Raw genomic sequence first — 23316 nt, 5'->3', positions numbered from 1 at the left:
TGAAGATCCAGATTCACCTCTCCAGGCTGTGAGGGCAGAGAGCAGGCTGATGGGAAGAGCCAGCAGGCCTCAGTCCACAGCACTCAGGTGTGGGTCTGAGACGTTCCAGGCATACACCTGAGATGGGAACCAAGGGCATAAAGCCCCAGGGTCCTACTGCTCCCACAACAACTCGGGCCTTCAGTGGCAAGGGGATAGGCCTGAGGAGCCCAAAGTCCCCACTGACACAAGGAGAGGGAGCAGCTTTGATGTCACAGCAAAGCAAAGCTCTGGTCCCAGGTCCCCAGGGGCATGGTCAGGACATGGGACCCACTGCAGTCATCATGGGCTCCTGGCTTGTCAGACCCTCCCGGGCTGTCTCCAGACCCACAAAGTCCTCAGCAGACACACAGTCCTCAGTGAAACTGCCTCAAGGCCTGGCCTCACACCAGCACCTTTTATTTATTTCTCTGGTGTGTGTGTGTGTGTGTGTGTGTGGGGGGGGGGTCATGTGTAGGTGCACATGTGCCTGTGCACATGGAGGCCAGAGGTCATCCTCTGATGCCTTTCCTCAGGAGCCGACCACCCTGTTTTCTGAGAGAGGGTCTCTCTCTCGGCCTAGAACTTGCAATGAGCCCCAGGGATCCACCCATCTCCACTCCCCCAACACTGGGATTACAAGCATCTTCCACCAGGACTGGCTGTCTATGGGGGGGGGCAGGTATGGAATTAAGGGCCTCCTATTTTCATGGTAAGAACTTTACTAATTGAGCTACCCTCCTTTTTTCTGAGCAATTCTGTGTCTGGAGACCAGAAAACAACTTCCAGTGTCCATTCCTTGGGGGCCATCCGCCTTGGTTTTTTCAGACAGGGTCTCTCCCTGGGGTCTGGGGCTCACTGTTTAGGCTGGCTGGCCAGTGAGCCCCAGGGAGCCTCCTGTCTTCCAGGATTACAAGTGTGGGGGTGACAAGGACGCACCACCACCCCTGGCTTGCATTTGGGTCCTCATGTTTGTACAACTAGCACTTTACCAACCAAGTCACCTCCCCAGCACAGCTCAGAACGTCCCCTTCATAGAGCCCCCACCCCACCCCACGCCCCCCTCAGCAGAACCATCTCTCCTGGAGTATTTTGGGAATTAGAGTATTTGGAAATGCTAATTTAAGGCATGCTGCCCATATTTCCATCTCTGAAATTATGTGCCCTACCATCTTACAGCTATGATTGGCAGCACTCTTCCTTTCTGGAATAAGGATGCATCTCTAAAGCCCTCACTTGGTGAACTGTATGCCCACATGTCCCCTCAAAGTGACCTGTGCACATCTTCAGCCTCTGACAAGCAGAACAGAACATGTTACAGTGTGCATGGGACACGAGACGATATGGACCAGCGAAGTGTCATATGGCAGGCCCTAGGGACATCAGGACAGCCTAAGCCACTGATGCTGGCCTCATGTGTGATCCCAAATGCCTGGCCTGGGGTCAAGAAAGCTTCACCCTGTATAGACACGTGCACAAAGCCACCGCCATGCCCACTGAAGACGGTGCTGGGCTTGGGGCACCGCAAAGGCCATACCTGTGACATCCAGCTCCTCCTCCATGTTCTGCATGTACAGTGGGCATTTCTGCTGGATGAAGTACAGGAGTTCAATGGAGTTTGACATCCAAAACAGGATATGTTGAAGGTCAGGAACCAGGTCGGCCATGGGGAAGCTAGCCCAGGAGATGGGTTCCTGGCTACCAAGACAGAAAGACTAATGGATTACTCTGGGTGCAGATGAGGAGTCTCCTGCTCTGTCTATATGGGGACAGTCATGCTCATGGGACACTAGCAGAAGCAAGTGTTGCTGACAACTCCTGAGAAGTCAGGAACCCAAAATCTACTGAGAAGGCCATGCAGGCACCACAGGCACCACAGGCACAGGGAGAGGATGCTGGTTAGAATGCTACCTCCACAGCTTTTCTTCTGAAAGCACATGATGAGCAGCTGTGACTGCTACAGGTACCACACACATACACATAGGAGTGTGTGTGTGTGTTGTGCGGGGGGGGGGGGGGGGGGGGGGGGGGGGGCTTACTATCCATGGTTTTGGGAACAAGAAACTTGAGTATAAGTGTGTTATTTAGACAAAGGAACAGGAGCTTTAACAAAGCAGTTCTCGGAGGAAACAGACTAACAGAACTATCTAAGATTAGTTTAATACTATTTTATCAGAGAAGGATGTCAGGAATGTGTGAAGGTGATGAATCAAGACTCAGCAATCAGGGCTCGGGTAGGGCAGTGGTAGAGCACCTGCCTAGAATCCCCCAGTGAGGGGCTGGGGTGTGGCTCAGTGGTAGAGCCCCTGCCTAGAATCCCCCAGTGAGGGTGTGGCTCAGCAGTAGAGCACCTGCCTACAATGAGAGCCTGAGAATAGCTCACTGGTAGATCATCTGTCTACTTGTGCAAGGCCCTGGGTTCAATCCATGGCACTATGAGAAATCAGGTGGAAAGCAAAACATGTTCTTCAGACTTAGAGGTAACCATTAGAAAACTCCAGTGTGAACACAGTCACTGGAGGTCACCTCCTGAGGTCTGCGAGGGGAGCAGGACATTTCCAGTCCCACACTCCCTTCTGCAGTTTGGAGTGATAGCCACACGGGGGCACTGTTACTTTGGGTAAATGAAAACAAAACCAGGTACTCACTGGTCAAACAGGTACCTGGCACCAGGGTGAGTCCCTCGGTAGCTCAAACCCCTCCTATAGCCAGCCAGGGGCAGGTTCCATTCATCCTAGGCTTGTTGCCTTCCACCTTTTCAGAGAACAGTGGCTATAACCGGCCCCTGCTTCCCTTGATGCCTCTCTAGCTCTAGACTGGCTCTCACAGACACTAGGCCATCCCAATCCATCTCCCCTGCTGGGTCTCACACACCAGCCCCAAGAGGTGTGCGGGTGTCAATCCTTCAGTGTGACTTGCCTCTACTTTTTTTTGTTCTAACAAGACTCTTGGGACCCCTATGAGCTTGGGACTGCACCTAGGGCCCTTACAATTCACTAAAATGTCTACATGCACACATTTTATTTATTTATTTACTGAGACAGAATTTTGTCATGTAGTCCAGGCTGGCCTTGAACCCATGAACTTCTGCCTTGGCTTTCCAAATGCTGGCACTATCATGCCCCGAACAATTCCTCACCTCCTCAATGCACCACCCTGGGTCCCTAAGGCTTAGGATGGTGGATTCTCCCATAAGCCTCTACAGCCACATCTGAGGACCATCCCACTTCGGTCTGTGCCTCTGCAGCCATGCACACTCCCTCAGAAGGATCACCCCAAGATCTGACCACATCTGCTGGACACCCCACCTAGGTCTGCGCCTCTGCAGCTATGTGCACTCTCTAAGAAGAATCACCCTAAGATCTGACTTGGGCTAGCCTCATGTGAGGAAAAAGTCCCAGGCTCTCTCACTGGTGGCTTCAGTGTCCCACACTGGGGGAGTCCTGAGGGGCTGCTTTTCCACCTACCACAGGGCAATCAGATATGCAGGCCCAGAAGCAGGCACGAGGCCCCCTAAGTCAGCCTGTGCCTGGAGAAGATCGAAGTGGAAGACTGTGGAGCCACAAGTGCCTGCATTTGATGATGGTTCTACACAGCCTGGGGCTCCAGAGGAAAAAGTCACACCCATGGAAACATCTGGGCACTAAGTAGGGCTGATGTGAAGGAGTCAGGAGGGAGTTTCTGGCCTTTGTCCTGCTGTCCCAGGGCTGTCAGACTCTCCCCTGCTGTCCCAGGCTCTCTCTAGCCATTAATTTCACTTTAGTCCACAAACAATGGTGACCTCTCTGTCCTGTGGCTGGGGGTGGGGTGGGGAGAAGCTGGCTGGCAACCATCTCTCCAGTGTTAGCAGCTGTGGCCTCCAAGCTTAGCACCACACTTAGCTTGCACAGCATCGAGTCTTGTTGGTTCTCTACACCAGCTTGACGTACATACTGAAGTACAGAAGATCATATGAAGTACATATGGTCAGAAGAGCATTCATTTGATTGTCCAGAACCCAATTCCACTTTGTTTTCAAAATGCATTGCCTTCCTCAATATCCCCAGAAACTCAAAGGGGTGGGCAGCCCCACACTTTGAAGTAAACCAGCCTGTATCCCACTGCCTAGAGAGCCCAGGCAGCAACAACCAGCCTAAGCAAGGAGGATCCTGGGAGCTCTCTGGCTGGCCAGCAGCCTATGCACATTAGTAAATTCCAGGCTCCGTGAAAGACACTATCTCAAGGGAATAAAGCAGAGTACTAGAGAAGGACATGGCCTCCTCTGACCTCTCTGCAGGTTCACGCACTACCCCCCTCAACACACACATACACCATACACACACACCACCATCACCACCATCACCACCTCCTCCCTATACTTTCCACACATCTCTCAAAACAGCACACACATAGCCACACCACACACACACACACACACACACACACACACACACACACACACCTCTTACCACCCACACCACTCCCACACTCCACACACACCCCTAGCCCCCCAACCGCCACACAAGTATTCACATTTCTTTCTCTGCCTTGGCCTCCCTGCCTCCTGCCTTTCACTTTATGACTTGTTTTGCTCCAGTCCCTGCCCTATTATTCCCAAGGCACTTTGTGCTGTAATTTGCATTTCTAATCGGTGTTTATCTTGACTTAGTTTTGTTCTTTTTCTTACCAGTGTTTGTTTTTTTTCCCCTAATCATTATTTCTGGTTCCCCTCCCTCAGTGTGGACTGTTTCCCTCCTAGCTGATGTCATCCTGGGGTGACTTTGTGCAGCTGCGTGGTGACCCACCTCTTGGACTTGGGGTCAGAAAAATGTGTCCATCTGTTCTCTGTGTGTGTTATGTGTGTGATGTGAGTACGGTGTGGTGGGTGCAGTATGTGTACAGTGTGGTGAGCATATGTGTGTGTGTTTTATGTTTGGGATGTGAGTCTAGTGTAGGGGTGTGTAGTGTGTGTGATGTGGTCTGTGTCTATATGTGTGTATGGTATACATGTGGGATGTGAGTATGGTGTGGGCTGTGTAGTGTGTGTGTGGTCGAAGTGTAGGATGTATGGTGTGGGGGGTGTAGTGTGTGTGTTTATGGGATGTGAGCATGGTGTGGGGGGTGTATGATGTGTGTGTCGGGGGTGTTGTTTTTTTTGTTTTGTTTTTGGGAGCCTGTCCTGGATCTCACTCTGTAGACCAGGCTAGCCTCTAACTCACAGAGATCTGCCTGGCTCTGCCTCCTGAGTGCTGAGAATAAAGGTGTGCACGACCACTGCCCGGCAATGTGTATGTGAGTATGGTGTGTGTGTGTGTGTGTGTGTGTGTGTGTGTGTGTAGATCAGACAACCACCTCAGGTAATGTTCCTTGAGAGCACTGCGCATTTTGCTTTTAGAGAAAGGGTATCTTACTGACCTAAGGCTGACTGGCCAGTGAGCCCCAGGGGTTCACCTGTTTCTCCATCTCCAGTGCTGGGACTATAAGCATGCAAACTTGAGTTTGAGTTTAATGCACAGAACTCACTAAAACAAACAAACAACAACACTTTGTCAACTAACTTATTTCCCTACCTAAGATGTTAATACTTTAGAGTAACACTGAAACCACTAGGGGAGTTTCTAACACCCAACTACATAGGAAAGTCTTTTTAAAAGGACACTTGGCACCGTACACAGAAAGGACAAGAATCCTTAACACACATAAGCAGGCTGGATAAACAGTCAGGCACGGTGGCACACACCTCTGACCCCAGCACTCAGGAGGCAGAGATGGGAAGCTCTTGAGTTCTGGGATAGACACTGAGTTTCAGACTAGCTTGGGCTGGGGCCAATGAGATGGGGTAGAGGCCTCCCTGAATGTGGGTGTCACCACTCCACAGGCTGGGGACTGGACAGAACAAAGCGGGAGGAGAGGAAGCCAGGACAGGCATTTCTCTCCCGTCTCCTGGCTGCCCCAAGGTGAGCAGCTGTTGCTCCTCTCCCTGCTTCATCACAGCACAGGGTGCAGGGCCAGCCCTCAGTGGAGCTCTGAAACCCTGAGCCAAACGGACTTGCCCTCCTCACAGCTGCTTCTGTCTGGTGTTCTGTCACAGTGTCATCAAGGGCTTCGAATGGATGGCTGCCAGGCAAGGAAAGCTGGGAATAGACCCCATGTCCACAGAGCTGAGGATCGTTAACTCTCAGACACAGAAGAGAGACTGAAATCTGGCAGCCTGTGACCAGGCTAAGCCTGGACGAGAGTTCATGGGACTGACTGCTGGGTTCATACTGTTCTGTGTGTTCGTACTGTTCTGTGTTCTTACAGTGATTCATTATTTTCAAAAGGAAAAAAGAATTAAAGAGAAAAAGCATGCATTAGGGATGGAAGCTCTGGAAATACAGCAGAAACAGCAATGCTAAAGGGAAGGCCCTGGCTCTTCCTGTCAGTAGGGAAGCAGGGTCCATCCCACGCCTACACTTCTTTCAGCCCAGGCAAGCCAAGGCCCTAGGCCACCCTGGCAGATGGGCCCTGGGATGGAAGGTTCTAGTCTGATCTGCACTTCTGGGTGCAGCAGAGGAGTGCTCAGCAGTCTCCAATCATGTCCACTCCACCCACTCAATTCCCTTAAGCCTGGCTGTCCTGAGACAAGCCCTTCATCCCAACTGAACAGGGCCAATACCTTTGCAACTCTTCTGAGATCTGCCACGCTGTCCATCACCCTTTGGGTCAATGCTGCCTCTAGCTAGTGTGCACAGAACCCTGACAGGCCAGGAAGCAGCACCTGGTCTCCTCATGCAGCTGCAAACCCCAGGGGTCCTGACTCCCAGTCAGTGTCCTGACCTGGCTCTGGCGTGTGACAGTGACAGGAATGGGAGGTAGCCTGAGCTCAACTCCACCTGGCGGGCATTGAGGATGGCAGGACCCCAGCCCTCTGTCCTGACCTTTGTATGTCTTTTGAGTCTTTTGATCCTATTGTTACACAACCCTGAAGTACCCACAGGCAACAGCATGCTGCTGATTCTGAAGTAGGAACATGCTACCAGCAGGTGGAGCCCTTGGTCTCCCAATGCCAGCCCCCCCCCCTCCCCCCAGTTCTCAATTCCGAGAGACCACCTTCAGCTCAACCTCAGCATTAGCATGAGAGCCCATGCTTCAGGGGCTACACTTGTCTGTGCCAACACTTACACATGTCACAGGTACTGTCTGGGGCCTTTTTCTTTTAAATGCAAGGTCTCAAATTTACTATGAACCATGGATGACCTTGAACTTCTGATCTTCCTGCCTCCACTTGAGTGCAGGAATGACAAGCATGTACCTCTACTCCTGGTTTATGGGGTGCTGAAGATGGAACCCAAGGCTTCCTGAATGCCAAGCAAGCACTCTACCCACTAAGACATATCCCCAGCCCTGGGCATGCTTTTCTGGGCATTATTTTTCAGTACTAGTATGCCAGGGCTGCAATTCACAGATTTCCTCTTTGTATACACTGTACAGACATGCCACTGCTACCCTGACAAGCTGCCCAGAGAGAGCATCTCATAAAGGCTTCCATTCTGGAAGGGCAGGTGCTATGGGCCTCAGTGTCAGCATGTCTGACAATAATCTAAAAGGATTCACCAAGTCCCACCAGTGATGCAAGTGTACAAAAGTGTTTTCCATGGAAGCTGGGCTAGAGTGCTTTAACCTGGGGAGTGAGTTGTTGGAAGACTCAGAAAAGATCTTTCCTCTCTGTGTTAAGAGATGCTCTGGGGAATTTAGTGTGCTTGTGGGTGTTGCACACGCTAGACAACTGTTCTACTGCTGAGCAGCAGGTTCACCTTTTGTGGAGTGTTAGTTGTTGTTTTAGTACTGATGGTTGAACCCTGGTCCTGCCCAGTGCTAGGCAAGCTATCTATGCTAAGCCACTCCTCGGCTCATCCCAGGATCCCAGGCAGGTGCTCTACCACTGAGCTACACTCCCAGCCCTCAACAGGAGATTCTAGGTAGGAGCTCTATCACTGAGCTATGTCTCCAGCCCTGTTTTTACTTTGTAACTTGAGACAGTGTCTCAGCTGCCCAAGCTGGGCTTGTGTTCATTATGTAGCCCAGGAAAGCCTTGAACTTGCAATCCTCCTGCCTCAGTTCCTAAACAGCACAGATGTCATGTGCCTGAACCACCAGGCCTACCAAGGAAATTTTCCATACAGCCTCCCAGGGCGGTTAGGAAAGAGGAATGGGAGGGCAGTGGCTGAAGTCTGGAGCCAAGCCCAAGGGGCCTGCAGGGAACTCGATGTTGCAAGGGAGGTGATAACTAGGTCACACTTACAGTTGTGCCTGCTTTTCCGCTAGCTCTTTGGTTTTCTCCTATAAAGGAAAAAAGTAAGACAAGATCAAACGTGAGAAAACAGGATAGCACAGGAATATATACATTCAAATACACACCATTCCGGGCCTGTAGACTGGTTCAGTGGGACCCCATTGCCACCCAGTCTCTAAGTTCTATCCCCAGAATCCACATAAAGGTGAAGCAGGCGAGGGTTGCTGCTGGGATCTTAGAGCTAGGGCAGGCTGCACACACTCCACTGAGGTGGTACTCCTGACTGTGGCAACCACAGGCATTAAGGGCTGCCTCAAGAGATGTGGGGAGCCACTATATCCACAAATGTCTTTCCGAGTTTATTTAATATTAAAAGGACTGTCTAAACCACTTTTCTTTTCTTTTCCTGGAACTCACTCTGAAGCTGAGGCGGGCTGCAAACTCACAGAGATTCACCTGCCTCTGCCTCCTGAGTGCTAGGATTAAAGGCGTGCACCACCACCACCTGGCCCTGAACCACTTTTCTGAGCTATGGTAGTCAATCCTGAGAGTGGAGACTTCTCTACAGAACCCCTCAAATCTGGCAAAGATGATAGAGGCTTGGGCAGATTATGACTTCAGCTCTCCCAGCACTGAAGAATTATCAGAGGCAGGAGCTGGCAGAGAAGCACACACCTGCAAATCCAGTACTCCTGTCTGGGAGATGGGGCAGAAGAAGGGAGAAATCAAGGCCAGCCTGGGCTGGGAGACCCTGTCTCAGACAAATAAGCTAACAATAATATCTCCTCTCTCTCCCTCCCAACCCCTACCCCCCCCCAGACCAGGTCTCTCTATGTAGCCCTGGCTATGTACATGTAGACCAGGCTGGCCTTAAACTCACAGAGATGCATCTGCATCTGTCTCCCAAATGCTGGCATTAAAGGCATGCACCACTATGTCTGGATCTATTTCTTTTTTTGATCTTTATTTTTAATTCTATGTGTGTGTGGATCTGCTTATTTGTACGTATGTGCACCACATGTGTACAATGCCCTTGGAGGCTGTAAGAGATCATCAGATCTCTAGAAACTGAAGTTACAGGCAGCTGTGCACTGTCTGGTGTGGGTCTTCTGCAAGAGCAGTATGTGCTCCTAAGTGATGAGCCATTTCTCCAATCCTAGGGCCCCTATTGCTAAAAACTGTACTACATGAAGTCCTATACTTTCCATCTTTGATGAGAGGAATTCCTCTCACAGCAAAAATTAAACCCTCTATTTAGTGGTTTCATAAACTTAATTTTTCTCAACAAATTTTAATGAAAAGGTAGAAAGAACTGATTTTATAGGTTGTCCTCTGACCTCCACATGTGCGCCATGGAACAAGGAGACACACACACACACACACACACACACACACACACACACACACACGGAAAGAGAAACCACTCCTCAATACACATCACTCCATCTCCATGACAAACTCCACTGCAGGCGACCAAACACTGGGACTCTGCCGTTCTCGCTCAGCTCTGCTTTCCCCACCGACCCGCACAGCTCCTGAGACACAAACGGCACTGTCTCTGGCTGCCCAACAACCAGCCCTCTAAACACTAGCAGGATGGGACAAACACTACAAACAAAACGAACTGTCTCGTCATGCTTCCTGTTATGTTCCAGTGTTCGCGCTCGCTCTCTCTCTCTCTCTCTCTCTCTCTCTCTCTCTCTCTCTCTCTCTCTCTGTGTGTGTGTGTGTGTGTGTGTGTGTGTGTGTGTGTTCTTTACCTTATTTACTTAGAAACAGGGCCTCTCACTGAGGCTAGAGCTGTTTTAACTAGACTGACTGACCCCTGGGGTCCATGCCTCTCTGGCTCTGAATCCTGAGATTAAAGAGATGCTTCTGGATGAGCAAAGCTAAGATTCTTGAGAGCCTCTAACAACCCTGAGCAACAGAGACCCCTTTGGCTCCTAGGAGTCAGGTCACTTCAGGGCAGAAGAGAGCAAAGTGGCTGAGAACCGAGGGCCACACCTGCAGCCTGCTCCAGTGCTTTTGCTTGCCCAGCCCAACAGGTGGCACTGCTGGGCTTTTGATGGAAGAGTCCTTTGTGTGTGTGGCCAGGGAGGGGACAGCCTGTAGTGGGAGAGGCCATGGACTGGGCTAAGTATCCCAGGAGATACACAGGACTGGCTCCAGTGAGGAATTCTGCCCCCCACCCCAACCCCCAGTCTACTGGCCCAGGTTGAGAGGCCCTGACCTGGAGGGAATGTGCCAACAGCTGACTGACTTGTGGCCTCACCACCAAACTGACCTGGTGGAAACCACAGGACACTAAGCCTGTGGACAGTGGTCTGGCAGGGCTCAGACTCACTCTGAAGGAAAATGCTACACTGAAGCTTACAATGCCCGGTCTGATGGCCTACTGAGTAGGGAGATGCAGGTGGAGAGGTCAGCCCTTTCTTTCCCCAGCCTGACATCACTGTGGGGACATCAGAGTAGTGGCAGGCCTTCAAACCTGGCAGGCAGAGCCCAGCCATCTAGTAACACGGTCAAGACACGGGCAGTCACCCCCACGCACCCAGACGATGTCTCGGACCCTCTTGGAGATCTTGAGCAGGAGATGTCTGAAGGTACCAGGTTGGAAGTGAGTGGCAGAGTGCTGGATGCAGAGGCAGAGGAGGAAGGCAGGTGTCAGCTTGTGGTCATCGCCGCCAGGCTCAATCAGCGTCATGATCCTCTGCAACAGTCTATCCTCCATGTCCGGCTCAAACTCCAGAAACAGTGACCGCCGCCGGACCACAGCAGGAGGCAAGGAAGTGAGCCCACGGGCTCTGAGCACCGCACCACACATCCTGCAGTTCTGTGGTGCGGCCCCAAGGCGGGCAACAGCACACGCAGGCAGTGGCTGTGCCTGCCCAGGGTCCTTGAACAGCAGCAGGTAGTAGAGACCCAGGGAGAGGAGGTCGCCATGTTGGAGCACCACGGGATTCCTTCCCACTGCAGAGAAGTTGACTGAAACCGATGCCCCTGCAATGGGCTCCAGCACCAGCCTGGTCCCTGTCTGGCCACCTTCCGGGGACTGGTGACGGCGAATTGTGCAGTGCAGGGGCAGGATGTCTGGGGCAGACAGGCTGATGCTGGGTTTGCTGGAGGGTGTGCGCTGGCCCACTGTGTGCCGCTCCCGGCTGAGCACGTACACCAGGCTGTCCTAAAGAGCAGACAGGCGACTTAGGACAGGATGCCACTAATCATGCCGGCACCAGCACAGCAGTGTCCCTGTTACAGCAGCTGGGCCTTCCTAGGTTCTATTCCTAGGACCCCTCAGATCCTGGGCCACCCACTCTGAAGTCACCAGTAACCTGTCACCTTGGTAACCCTTCCCTGGCCACCCCAGCCTGTCCCAGAGGACAAGGCTTCCCCTACACAAGAGACAAGGGCAGTGCTTGGTCTGACAGCCATGAGCTGAGCGATGCCAAACTCCCCAAGTCACCCCAAAAGCAGTGTAGGCCAAGCTCCTCAGCTCTCAGCTCAGCATGGGGCAGCTCTTGAGACTGAGCCCAGGAACCCAGGATGCTGTGAAGGGCCCAGAGAACAGTGCAGGAAGGGGCAAAGGAAAGGTAAGTGACAAGAGGATGTCACCAAGGCTGGCTCCTTGGAACTGGGTCTGCAGGCATAGGCCAATCATCTCTGTATTTGGGAAGGCAGTTGAAGCAGAGGGATCACATTCAAGGTCTGCTTGGGTGACATAGTGAGTTTCATACCAGCCTGGGCTACATAGGAAGACACTGTTTCAAAAAAAGGTGGGGGAGGTGAGGGAGGGAAGGAGGAAGAGCTGAGGGGAAGAAGGAGCTAGGACAACACAGCTACCAAGTCACGATCAGTTCCCACTGTCACCTAGCCAAGGAGGCCCGCCCCGCCCGCCCTCCCTCCGTCACACACACACACACACACACACACACACACACACACACACACACACCTATCCCAAAGGCCTGAGAGAGAAGCTGGAAAGTGGTCTGGCACTAAGACCCAATGAGGAACGAGTTCAGTGACAGTCCTTGTCTAGCTGTTCCCCGCCTTGTGCCCCACCTCCCACCTCCACAGCATCCTCCCAGCCAGAGGGGAGATCCCACAGCTGCCTCTGCTGGAGGTAGGGTGAGGCCTGACCTCCAAATCCTTGGGCTGCAAGGGGCAGTGGTACTGGGGACCAGGAGTGGCTCACATGCTGCTGGCTGTAACCCTGCAACAGCAGCAGGTGCGGGCACTGGTACAGTGAGTAACGCATGGTATCGGGGCTGGGCTCCTCAGGGCTCTGGGCAGCCTCGGGTAGTGTGGGTGCCGGACTTAGGCTGGTCTCACTGACTGTACGGCGCAGGCAGGTCGGTGGGGAGCTTTGGGCAGCCTCAGAGGTAAGGGCTGGGGTTCCCTTGGCGCGGATACGCTGTAGCCTCCGGGCTTGGGCGTTTATCCCTGGAACAGAATGAATGAAGGAAAAGTGGTCAGAAATCTCATCATGACTCACTGCTCTGATTGTCCAGACCATGAATCTCACTGAGTCTCTTGGACACCTGTCACTGTTCTGTCAAAATGTCCATGTCCTTTGAAAGTTTAGGCATTGCCTTGATGAAGTCTCAGGAAGGCCTGCCCCACCAGGCAGTCACAGAGCAGGTAGGCCAGCTTTACACACTTCGTGGCTCAGAGGCAACCACCACATACCTTAACCTGTACCATAGGCCCCATCACCAAATCTACAAAACAATCCCCCGACACAGCATTACTCATCCCAGACCGCCATGTCACCACAGAGCCCTGTCCCTGACACAGCTATCCTGTCCTTCCAAGCTCATATGTGTGTCAGGGCAGATTCTTTGGGGATAGGATATTCTGGCTAGAAGTGATGGAACCAGTCGGTCACTTTACAAGGTAGAATTGGTCAAGCTGCCAGTCACCTGCTGGTCTGCTTCTGCCACAACATGGCTGCCACCTTCCGGAGGCCATCATGACCCGACAGGCCACAGTAGCATACATATAAACACATATTTAGGCACAAGAGCATCCAAATAAGCATCCAAATATACACACAAATGTATAAATACACATACACAAAAGAAGTGCATGTAAAAATGTACACAAATATGTATCACACACAAACACATACATGCACAAATGTAACACACAAACACCATAAAATATACATATTCATGCAGCCACAAACACACATGCATAAAAATCCTGCACTTCACACTGCCATGTGCAACACGAAGGTACAAAAACATAATTGCATGTGTATGTGCGCCCAGCTCTGTACACATGCAGACATCCACATGCACACACTGCTGGGAAATAACACTACACTCCATGAAACACTTTGAAACCCTTATGCTCTCAAATACCGGAAACACTCTCTAAAGTACCACTGCTGGGAAAGCTCACAGCAGGATAGATGGAACCCTGGGGACTCAGTTCAATGTTCCAGCTGACCCTGGCGCTTTCTTCCCTGAGCCCTCTGCCGAGTCCCTCCACTCAGCTTTGTCCCTGTCTGTAGCGTCCTTTCTTCCAGCCATTACAAACAGAACCAGACAAAAGCCAGAAAGGGGGGCAGGAATGGCTGCCGATACACACCTTACCGGGAGCTGGTGGCTGAGCTCTGAGCTCTGCCCTTCCTTCCAGAAGGCTGCCTGCGCATCTGCAGCCCGCAGGGGGCCGGGGCTGCAGGATGGAGGCTGGCCAGCCGCAGTGCCAGGCTAGGAGGCTGCTCCACCCGCTGCAGAGCCCAGCTGGCCAGCCCAGCAAGAGACAGGTGCCCAGCAGGTGGGACCGGAGCCCTCCCTCCCGCCCGGTCCTGCCTTGCTCCCCCCCCTGCCCCCCTCCAATCTGTAAAGAATGCCAGATGCTCAGCTTGTCCTCACTGAACAACCACCGGATCAGATCTGAAAGAAGAAAATAAGGTTCAAAATGATGTCCCCCACAAAGCATCCCCCAAATCCAGGGCTTTGTGGTGGGAGAGGAAGCAATTCCCTGGGGACATTCCAGACGTTCTGACGCTGCAGAAAACAGCTGAGCTGAAGGTGGCCTCTCCTCTTTAGTTTCCCAGGACTCCCGGAAGGCCCTGAGGTTCCATGTCAGGGTGTCCCACATGAGACATACACAGCTGACTGAAATCCTGTCGTTTTGAGGGACATTATTGTCCCCCCTCAAGACAAGGCCACAGAAGGCAAGGGCCAAAACCATGGGATCAGGGAGACCAGTTCTGGTGATCTGTGAGTCCCTGAATTTTAGAAACAGAGCTATGGTCACAGCACCACTGGGCCCATGAACCTCAGCACTTACACATCAACTCAAGCCTCACATACAAAAAAGCCTCCCCCCTCTCGAGTTCAGAGACCTCTGCTGCTCCACAGACATTTCCACTGTTCTACCTGATACATACTTGGTGTCCTCGGTGTGTTCCCCTTTCAGGGTACTCAGAGACCTTGGTTTTTCCACACAAGGACATGCTTAGAGACCCAAACTAGCATTGGCTAATCCATGAGTTCCCAGATCTAGGAGCAAAATGAACAGGATTCAATGTTCCACAAGCTTCTGTGTCCATGAGCACAAGTGTCCAGGGAACATCTACCCATACAGCTCTGCAGGTCTCCCAGAGGAAACACCTGAGCAAGCAGCTGGGAGTGGGAGGAAGCAGTGTCTTTGACAGCGGAACTCTGAATGGAACAGAAGGGTGCCAAGTACAGCTAGGACAGCGCTGTGGCACCAGTGTCCCCCCAAGGAAAGACTCCAGGAGCACTAAGCCCTCCTCTGGATCTTCCTTCCTATGTCTGCCTGGCCTCCTCCCCTTCCACAGAAGGTGCTGGCTAATGAGTCTCTCTTGGTAGAGATGTGTGGAGGAGGGAGGGGTGGGTCACCACTAACAAGAGCTGGTCACGGTCATCAGAGCTGCCATCATGGGCCAGCTCTGGCTTCAGAGAGCCTGGAAAACACAACCCAGCTTCCTGAACGTCCCTTGCTTCACATCCCTTGCTATCATATCATTCTGTGGGTCTGTCCCTGGTCCTGTTTGTTCATCCTCCCCTGGCTCCATGGTTTCAAACAGTACAACCAGGAAGTCCTTCAGTGTTCCCTGTCCAAGACCCTGAACTCAGATGAGGTGACCAGCGTTCTTGTGCTGAGGTTTTTCCTACATGAGGGGAACAGCCTATTTTTAAAGCGATGGCTTGTACCAGCTGGGGACACACTTCAGTAAGCCGCAGCTGTGAGGAGTCTCCCTGTCGCTGGAGCACCCCTTTCTAAGCCAGCAAAATCATGGAGCTCTCTCACCAGAGCAAGCAATTTCAATGCAAAAATTATTCAGAATGCACATTAAACTGCTCTCCAGTCACAAGTGGTGATGTATGCCTGTAACCCGGCACTCAGGCTAGGGCAGGAAGACTGTGAGTTCAAGGTCAGCCTGGGCTACACAGCAAGACTCTTGTCTTTTCTTTAAAAAGGTGAAAAAACAGGTGTAGTGATACACACCTTTAATCCCATAACTTGGGGGAGGGGGAAGGCAGATGGGTGTCTGTAAGTTTAAGGCCAGACTCATCTTCATAAGAAGACTTTGTAGGGGGGATATGGCTCCATTGGTAGAGAAATTGCCTAGCATGCAGGAAGCTCTCAGCTCCATCCCCAGCACTGCATATACTGGGTGTGGTGGTCCACATTCTACATCTGTAGCTCTAGCACTGAGGAGATAGAAGCAGGGGGGTCAGAAAGTTCAAGGTCATCCTCAGCTACATAGGGAGCTCAGGGTCAGCATGGGAGGGAGACTGTCTCAAAGCAAAACCAGTAACACTTTTCTTTTTCTTTTTTTAAAAGAATTACTTAGGAATAGTGATAAGAACCTCCTTAATACACAACCTTTCTCTAGGTAACAAAAGCACTAGAAATGTGTTTTGTTTTGTTTTTTCCAAACAGGATCTCACCATGTAGCCCTGGCTGTTCTGGAACTCACTCTTTAGACCAGTCTTCTTGTCAGACTTTCTTTTGGGACTGCCAGCCCCCAAATAATGACATGGAGGCTTATTATTAATTATGAAAGTGTGGCCTTTAGCTTAGGCTTGTTCCTAACTAGTTCTTCTAACTTAAATTAACCTGTTTCTATTCATCTACGTTCTGCCAAGTGGCTTTTTACCTCTCCTTATTCTGTATGTCTGACTCCTTCTGTGTCTCACTGGTGTCTCCACTGCACATCTAGATTCATCCCGAGTTCCTCTCTCTGCCTGGAAGTCCCACCTAACCTCTCCTACCTAGCTACTGACCATTCAGTTCTTTATTAAACCAATCAGGTGCCTTAGGCAGGTGAAGTAAAACCGAGATACAGCTTTGCAAAGTAAAACAGAGATACATCTTTACACAGTGTGTTCAAATATCCCGAAACATAGGCTGTCCTCAAACTCAAGAGATCACCTGCCTCTGCCTCTGAAACTGGGAAGCATTCCATGTTTACCATGAGCTCAGCATGGTTGTGATTCAACAGCTCGCCTGGTGTTTCTGAGACAGATCCGAACACGGCAGTCATGTGTGGATATGGGAAGACAAACAGAGATTCTGATCGCTCATTCCCAGAACCTGTGCCTACAGAATGGGAGAAAGCTCAAGTGATCAGGGGAACACAGAAATTCGGCACTTCCATCAGCCTTAGGATGCAGAGGATGGCACCCAGGACTCTACATTGGGAAGATCTTCCACCCCAGAATCTCAGTGGTGGAGCTCCTGCCTAGAATCTCCCAGTGAGGGGTGATGTGGGTGTGGCTCACTAGTTGAGCACCTGTGAGTTAAAAGCTAGCATGTGTTCAGTGGCAGAGCAACTGCAAGTCCTGGGAGATTCATCCCAGGTAATTAACACACACACACACACACACACACACACACACACACACACACACACACCCTTAGACTCCAAATCTATTTGACTTTTACACACTGGTTTGTGTAAGATCAGAACTATCTAACACAGAGTAAAACCCATGTGTAAACCATGTTTAGATATAGTAGATTTCTTTCTATTCTCAATCCCTCACTCTGTAACTCAGACTGGTTTAGGACTCACTATGCAGTCCCAGTTGGCTTTGAACAATAACAACGAAAAAGAGCCACATGTGGCATATGGGGTGTGTGTGTGTGTGTGTGTGTGTGTGTGTGTGTGTGAGAGAGAGAGAGAGAGAGAGAGAGAGAGAGAGAGAGAGAGAGAGAGAGAGAGAGAGCGAGCACTCAGCAGCATCCTGAGAGAGTCCACATCTCTGCTGAGTGAGTCATGGAGCTCAGGAGAAGAGGCTTTGCTAATAAATCTTGATTTATCTCACTTATTGACAGATCTTAAAATGTGGACCAGGGGTCTGGTCCTCGTCACATGTGTTCCTTCTGATCTGAGAGATCTTCAGCTGGTCACAGGAGAGAAATCGGGGAGATCCATATGGAAGGGGAGGGAAGGGTGGAAAGAGAGAGGATGCAGAAAGACAGTTTTCAGTCCATGACTAGAGATGGACAGAGGCCTCTAACCAGCAAGAAGGTAAGGACCCCACCAACACCTGTACTTGACCTGGCCCTGCGTGACTTGGGTGGAGCAGGGATGACCCTGTGCCCAGACTCCACCAAGAGAAGAGCATATAGTCTCCAGCTTGTAATTTTGCCATCAAGAACAATTACAGGCATGTTAGTCAGTATGCAGAAACCATGTGCAGCTGTAACAAGTACCCCACATGCAACGGGATGCTGAAAGTTGGGCAGACATGAGAAGCTTGAGGAATGGAAAAGGAAAGGCCTGGCCTGCCCAGCAGGCAGTCAATGGAGATGGGACAGTGAAGATGTTGCTGGTAGCTCTGAGAACGGGAGAAGCAAGCAGACTTTGGAAATGGAGATCAATGGGGCTGCCAGCAAAGGCTGGGGGTGCGAGGTGAGGGGGTGGGACTAGGAACTGGAGGAAGGTGGTCCCTCACATGCCTAGGCTGGCTGGGGCTCACTGAACTGAGTCCTGAGGGCTGGGGTGCAGCTTGTGGCAGAGAGAATATGCGAGGCTCTAGGTTTAATCCCCTGCAGCCAAAGGAAGAAAAAGAATGAGAAAGGGATACAAAGGAGGAAATGAGAAGGGGCAGGGGAGGAGAGGAGGCAGGGGAAGGGAAGGAAGGAAAGGAACTAAGAAAAGGGAAGGATGAGAAGGGGAGAGAATGGAAGGAGGGAAAGGGAGGGAAGAGGAGGAGAAGGAAGGAGGAAATGGAAGAGGAAGGAGGGGAGGAAATGAAAGAGGGAGGAGGGGAGGAAAGGAAAGAGGAAGAGAAAGACAAGGGAAAGGAAAAGGGCGAGTGAGAAGAGACGGGTAGGAAAGGGAAGAGGAACGGAGGGGAGGGAAGGAGGAAGGCACAGAAGAAGGAGGAAAGGGGAAAGGGAAGAGAGCCCATGTGTGGAAAGTGAAATCTGTTAGTGGTGACCCAAGTGTACAGCCCAGGAACTTTCTAGGCAGAGTGTGCAAGGTGTTATCACTGCTGCTTACAGTGAGGGAAAAGAAAAGAGTGGTGCCAGGTGGTGGTGATGCATGCCTTTAATCCCAGCACTTGGGAGGCAAAGGTGGGCTAATCTCTGAGTTTAAGGCCAGCCTGGTCTACAACGTGAGTTCTAGAACAGCCATGGTTACACAGAGAAATCCTGTCTCAAAAAAGAAAAAAACCAAATGAATGAAGAAAAGAAAAGAAAGAAAAGGAGGAAATTGACAGTTCTGGGAATTAAGAAACCAGGCGGGACAGGGTGACTTGGAAAGTGCTAGAACACCTCACCCAGAAGACAAAATGAGAAAATGACTGCCCCAGATGTAGCCTAGAGGAAAAGCCCAGTGAGGGTGTGGAAATGCCTGTACTGAAACTGGAGGAAGAGAAAAGGCCGAATGCATTGCTGGGGGTGCAGCTTGGTGCTGGAGCAGGCACAAGGCCCTGGGTTCCATCTCCTTCCAACACGAAGAAACAAGAAACCATTTCACCCCTCTCCAGCCTGGGCTGGAGACACAGCTCCACAGTTAAGAGCCCTAGCTGCTCTTGGAGAGAACCTGGATTCAGTTCTCAGCACCCACAGCAGGTGGCTCCCAAGTGCCTGTAACTCCAGCTCTAGGGGATCGGACACCTTCCTCAGTGGGCACCAGGCACTCCTATAGTGCACATACATGCAGGCAAAACATCTATATATATACAAAATAAGAATAAATAAATCTTAAAAAATAAAGTCCTCACACCTCAGGGTACTCAACCTCACAGGAGACTCTTTCAGAGGATGAAGAGATTTCCCACGGATTTTCTCAGGCCAGAAGACCTCAAGAAAACTTAAGAGCACTGTTTGATTGCAGAGGCTAAAAACAGAAGGAATGAACTCAGAAATGTCTGTGGGCGTGGCTTCAGTGCAGTGCAATGCAGTGAATTCCTAGGAAATCCCTTGCAGCCCACAGGCTCTTGACAAGATTCTATGGGTGGAGATGGCCAGGACTGAACAGAACCTGAGGGGATACTGGTTGACAAACAGGGTCAAGAGGTTATCCTCAGGCCTGGAAACTTCACCCAAGAACCACAGCTGGAGTTTGGAGTTTGTCTAGCTGGATTTGAAAATCACTTGGGACCAGTGACCCTGTTCCACCTCTCAGCTGCCCCTTGCTGACACTGTCACCTGTGTCTGTCTTTTGCCACTGCAGGCTGGGGGTGTTGGGCAGGCAGTTTGGGTTTCAAAGGTCCACAGAGGGGTAAAAACTGTGCCAAAGGGACTGGAGAATTTGCTGCTCTTCCAAAGGACCCAGGTTCCACAGTCATCACTAATACCTCCAGGGGATCTGATGCCCTCTTCTGGCCCCCTCAGGCAACTGCACTCATGTACACACACACACAAATGCACACACACACACACACACACACACACACACATGCACGCACGCACGCACACACGCACATAAATATCTTTAAAATAATTGCTCCCTAAGAATTGCACTTTAAGGGACGAACATGGACGCATACACCTTTAATCCCAGCACTCAGGAGGTAGAGACAGGAGGATCTGTGTGAGTTCAAGGCCAGCCTAGTCTACATAGTAAGATCCAGGGCATCCAAGGCTATAGAGACTTTGTCTCAAAAAACAAAGAATTGCACTTTATGGATTTTACCCAGAGTCCTCAGCCATACCTCACTTAATTTATTAAGATGATTAGATTTGGGGCATAAACTGATGACTCTGGATGACCTCTAAGGTAAGGTGAATGCTGGTGCATGTGAAACACAGGTCTCGATCACTGGGGTCCAGGGTTGGATTATGGTCACCCGATGACCCCACCCCTGAATATGAATGAGACCTGTGAAGATGATGTCATTCCACGATCCTGGTCAGTCATAAGGCAAACGAGATTCTTTGGTTATAAATACACTGGACGGGCTGGTGAGATGGGTCCGCAGGTAAGGGAACCTGCTGCCAAGCCTGACGATGTGAGTTCAATCCCCTGAGCCCACAGAGTGGAAGCAGAAAGTTGGCTAGAGTTGTTCTCTAACCTCCACATGTGCTATGTCACATACAGAGTAATAAATGCTCATCCGTTCACACCAGGTTCACTCAAAGAGAGATTATCTAAGTGATAATTACCACAAGCAAACACAATGAACCTGTGTGTGTATACTCATGTGTGTGTGCGTGTGTGTATGTGAAGGCCAGAGGTCAGTATCAGTATCTTCCACAGTTGCTCTCTTTATTTTTTGAAACATGGTTTCTCACTAAACCCAGAGCTCACTAATCCAGCTAGACTGCTAGCCAGTGAGCCAAGGATCCTCCTAAATGCTGGGGGTCTAGACACATGTTGCCAATGCATGGCTTTTACATGGGTGCTGGGAGTCTGCACAGCAAGCACTTTATACACTGATCCCCCTCCTCAGCCCCTACATGAGCCTTTCAAAAATAGAAAGCTGAATCCTCAGAGAATAACGGGGAATTGATATGGCCTACAGGCCTGAAGACGCTGGGCCCTTTGGAAAGCTATATTTAAGAGTGCTCTTGGACTTCAAACTTTTGTGTGCTGTGACACAGAGAAGATGTCATGGCCTTTCAGCATTCTTTCCTTCCTCTCCCTAACAACATAACCCCTGTGCCACTGGGGACACCATTTTTCCTTGTCTACTGCAGACAGGCTGGCCATGTGTAAGTTCCAGTTGATGAAGGATGAGGGTGCTCTTGCTGAGATATGCTCCATGGAAGGAGGACACCAGAGTGGAGACAGTGATGGTTAAGCTTTGTGGCCAACTGGATTTGGAGTCACCTAGAAGACACACTTCTGAGTCTGTGAGAGAGGTTCCTGAGATGTTTAGCTGAGGAGGGAAGAGCCTACCTTGAATAAGGGCAACACTACTCCAGGCCTGGAGAGAGAGAGAGAGAGAGAGAGAGAGAGAGAGAGAGAGAGAGAGAGAGAGAGAGAGAGAGAGAGAGAGAGAGAGAATAGAGGAAGCCAAGCACCAGCATCCAGCATTCATCTCTCTGCTTCCTGACTGAATACAAGGTGACCAGCTGCCTCATGTTCCTACTGCCACGATTAGGTCCTCTTTCATTGTCATGCCTTCCCTGCCATGACGGCTGTCCCTGCATTTCTGAGCCCAAATAAACTCTTTCTTAAGTTGTTATGACTGTTAGTTTTGTCAACTTGACACAATCCAGAATACCCTCTGACCATGGCTGTGGGGGTGGTATGGGGGTGGCTCTTGACTGCATTCATTGAGGTGCCCACTTGGGGGGTTCTGGACTGTATAAGAGTGGATCAAGTGAGCCAGTGAGATGGCTCAGTGGGTAGAGGCACTTGCCACACAAGCTGTGAGTCACTCTGCCACCATGCAATACCAGCTATGACAGACTTGTATCCCCTGAACCCTAAGCAAGAAGAAATCCTCCCTCAAGTTCCTTGTTTTTAAAAACGTTTATAAGATTTTTTGTTGTGATTTATATATGTGTCTATCTGTGAACACCTGTGTAGGTACCCTAGGAGGCTAGAAGGCATTGGATTCCCTTGATCTGGAGTTACAAGTGGTTGTGAATCAGCTGTGTGGGTGCTAGGAATAGAATCCAGGTCCTCTGAAAGGAGGCATTCTTACCCCATGAACCACCTCTTCAACCCCTTAAGTTACTTCTTGCTACAACTCAGGCCCTCCAGAAGAGCAGGAGGCATTCTTAACCCACGAGCTACCTCTCCAGTCCCTTAAGTTACTTCTTGGTTTCTGATCACGTCAACGTGAAAGTAGCTAATACATGGAGAAAATATTTGGCCTTCCCCCCTCAAATCACCCTGCCCTCAACAACCCTGAAGAGGAAGGATGTGAACCAGTGAAGTGGGGCAGCAGGTGGAAATAGCCAGGGCTCTGGGGATCAGGGGAGCCACCCTACCAGTCCTGAATGTAGCATTCACTATGTGAAAAGAACTAGACCTGTATCGACTCCAGTGATCCCAGGCCAATGGCAACTCTTAGCTGATCTCCAAAGTATTGCATTTCTAAACATAAAACATTCCACACACAAGGGGATGTTCACAACTTCCTGAAATTTAAAAAAAAGAACACTGTTGCACCTACCACCCAACATAAACATGGCCACTGCAGTCTGCTGCTCTCCCACCTCTCCTCACCAAAGGTAAACAGCTCGAGTCTTACTGCCATTTTTAATTTAATTAATCCCTGTGATGGTCACTGTTGTCAACGTAATAGAATCCAGAATCACCTGGGAGATGGGCCCCTGGACATGATGGAGGATTATCTTGTGTAAACTGAAGTGAGAAGACTTGCCCTCTGTGGGTAGCACCATTCCCTAGCTGAGATCTTGGACTGTACACGTGTAGAAAGGGAGCCGAGTAGCAGTTTCCATTTGTAGTGTATTTGCCTGCTTCCTGCTCCTATCACCATGCCTTCCTTTTGAACCTGAAGCCAGAATAAACCTTTTCTCCCTTGGATTGTTTTAGTAAGGTATTTTATCCCAGCAAATGGAAAGAAATGAATACAATGGCTTTTGACTTTGGTCTGTTTTGAGACAGGGTCTGGCTAAGGTGT

The 23316-nt window shown here is 50.6% G+C and overlaps 1 protein-coding gene across 1 annotated transcript in view; it reads right to left on the bottom strand.

Moving 5' to 3' along the window:
• Positions 1-23316, bottom strand: part of Radil (Rap associating with DIL domain) — a 62334-nt gene that overhangs the window by 12349 nt on the left and 26669 nt on the right. Inside the window, exons 3-6 of the mRNA XM_028887379.2 lie at positions 12468-12715; positions 10824-11453; positions 8282-8319; positions 1556-1716 (exon numbers count right to left, since the gene is read on the bottom strand). Coding sequence (XP_028743212.1) covers positions 1556-1716; positions 8282-8319; positions 10824-11453; positions 12468-12715 — 1077 coding nt within the window. The remainder of the gene's footprint in view (positions 1-1555; positions 1717-8281; positions 8320-10823; positions 11454-12467; positions 12716-23316) is intronic.

The sequence above is a fragment of the Peromyscus leucopus genome, chromosome 23, assembly GCF_004664715.2.
Source record: "Peromyscus leucopus breed LL Stock chromosome 23, UCI_PerLeu_2.1, whole genome shotgun sequence".
NCBI classification, from domain to species: Eukaryota; Metazoa; Chordata; class Mammalia; order Rodentia; family Cricetidae; genus Peromyscus; species Peromyscus leucopus.
This window is presented reverse-complemented; position numbering and strand designations above follow the sequence as displayed.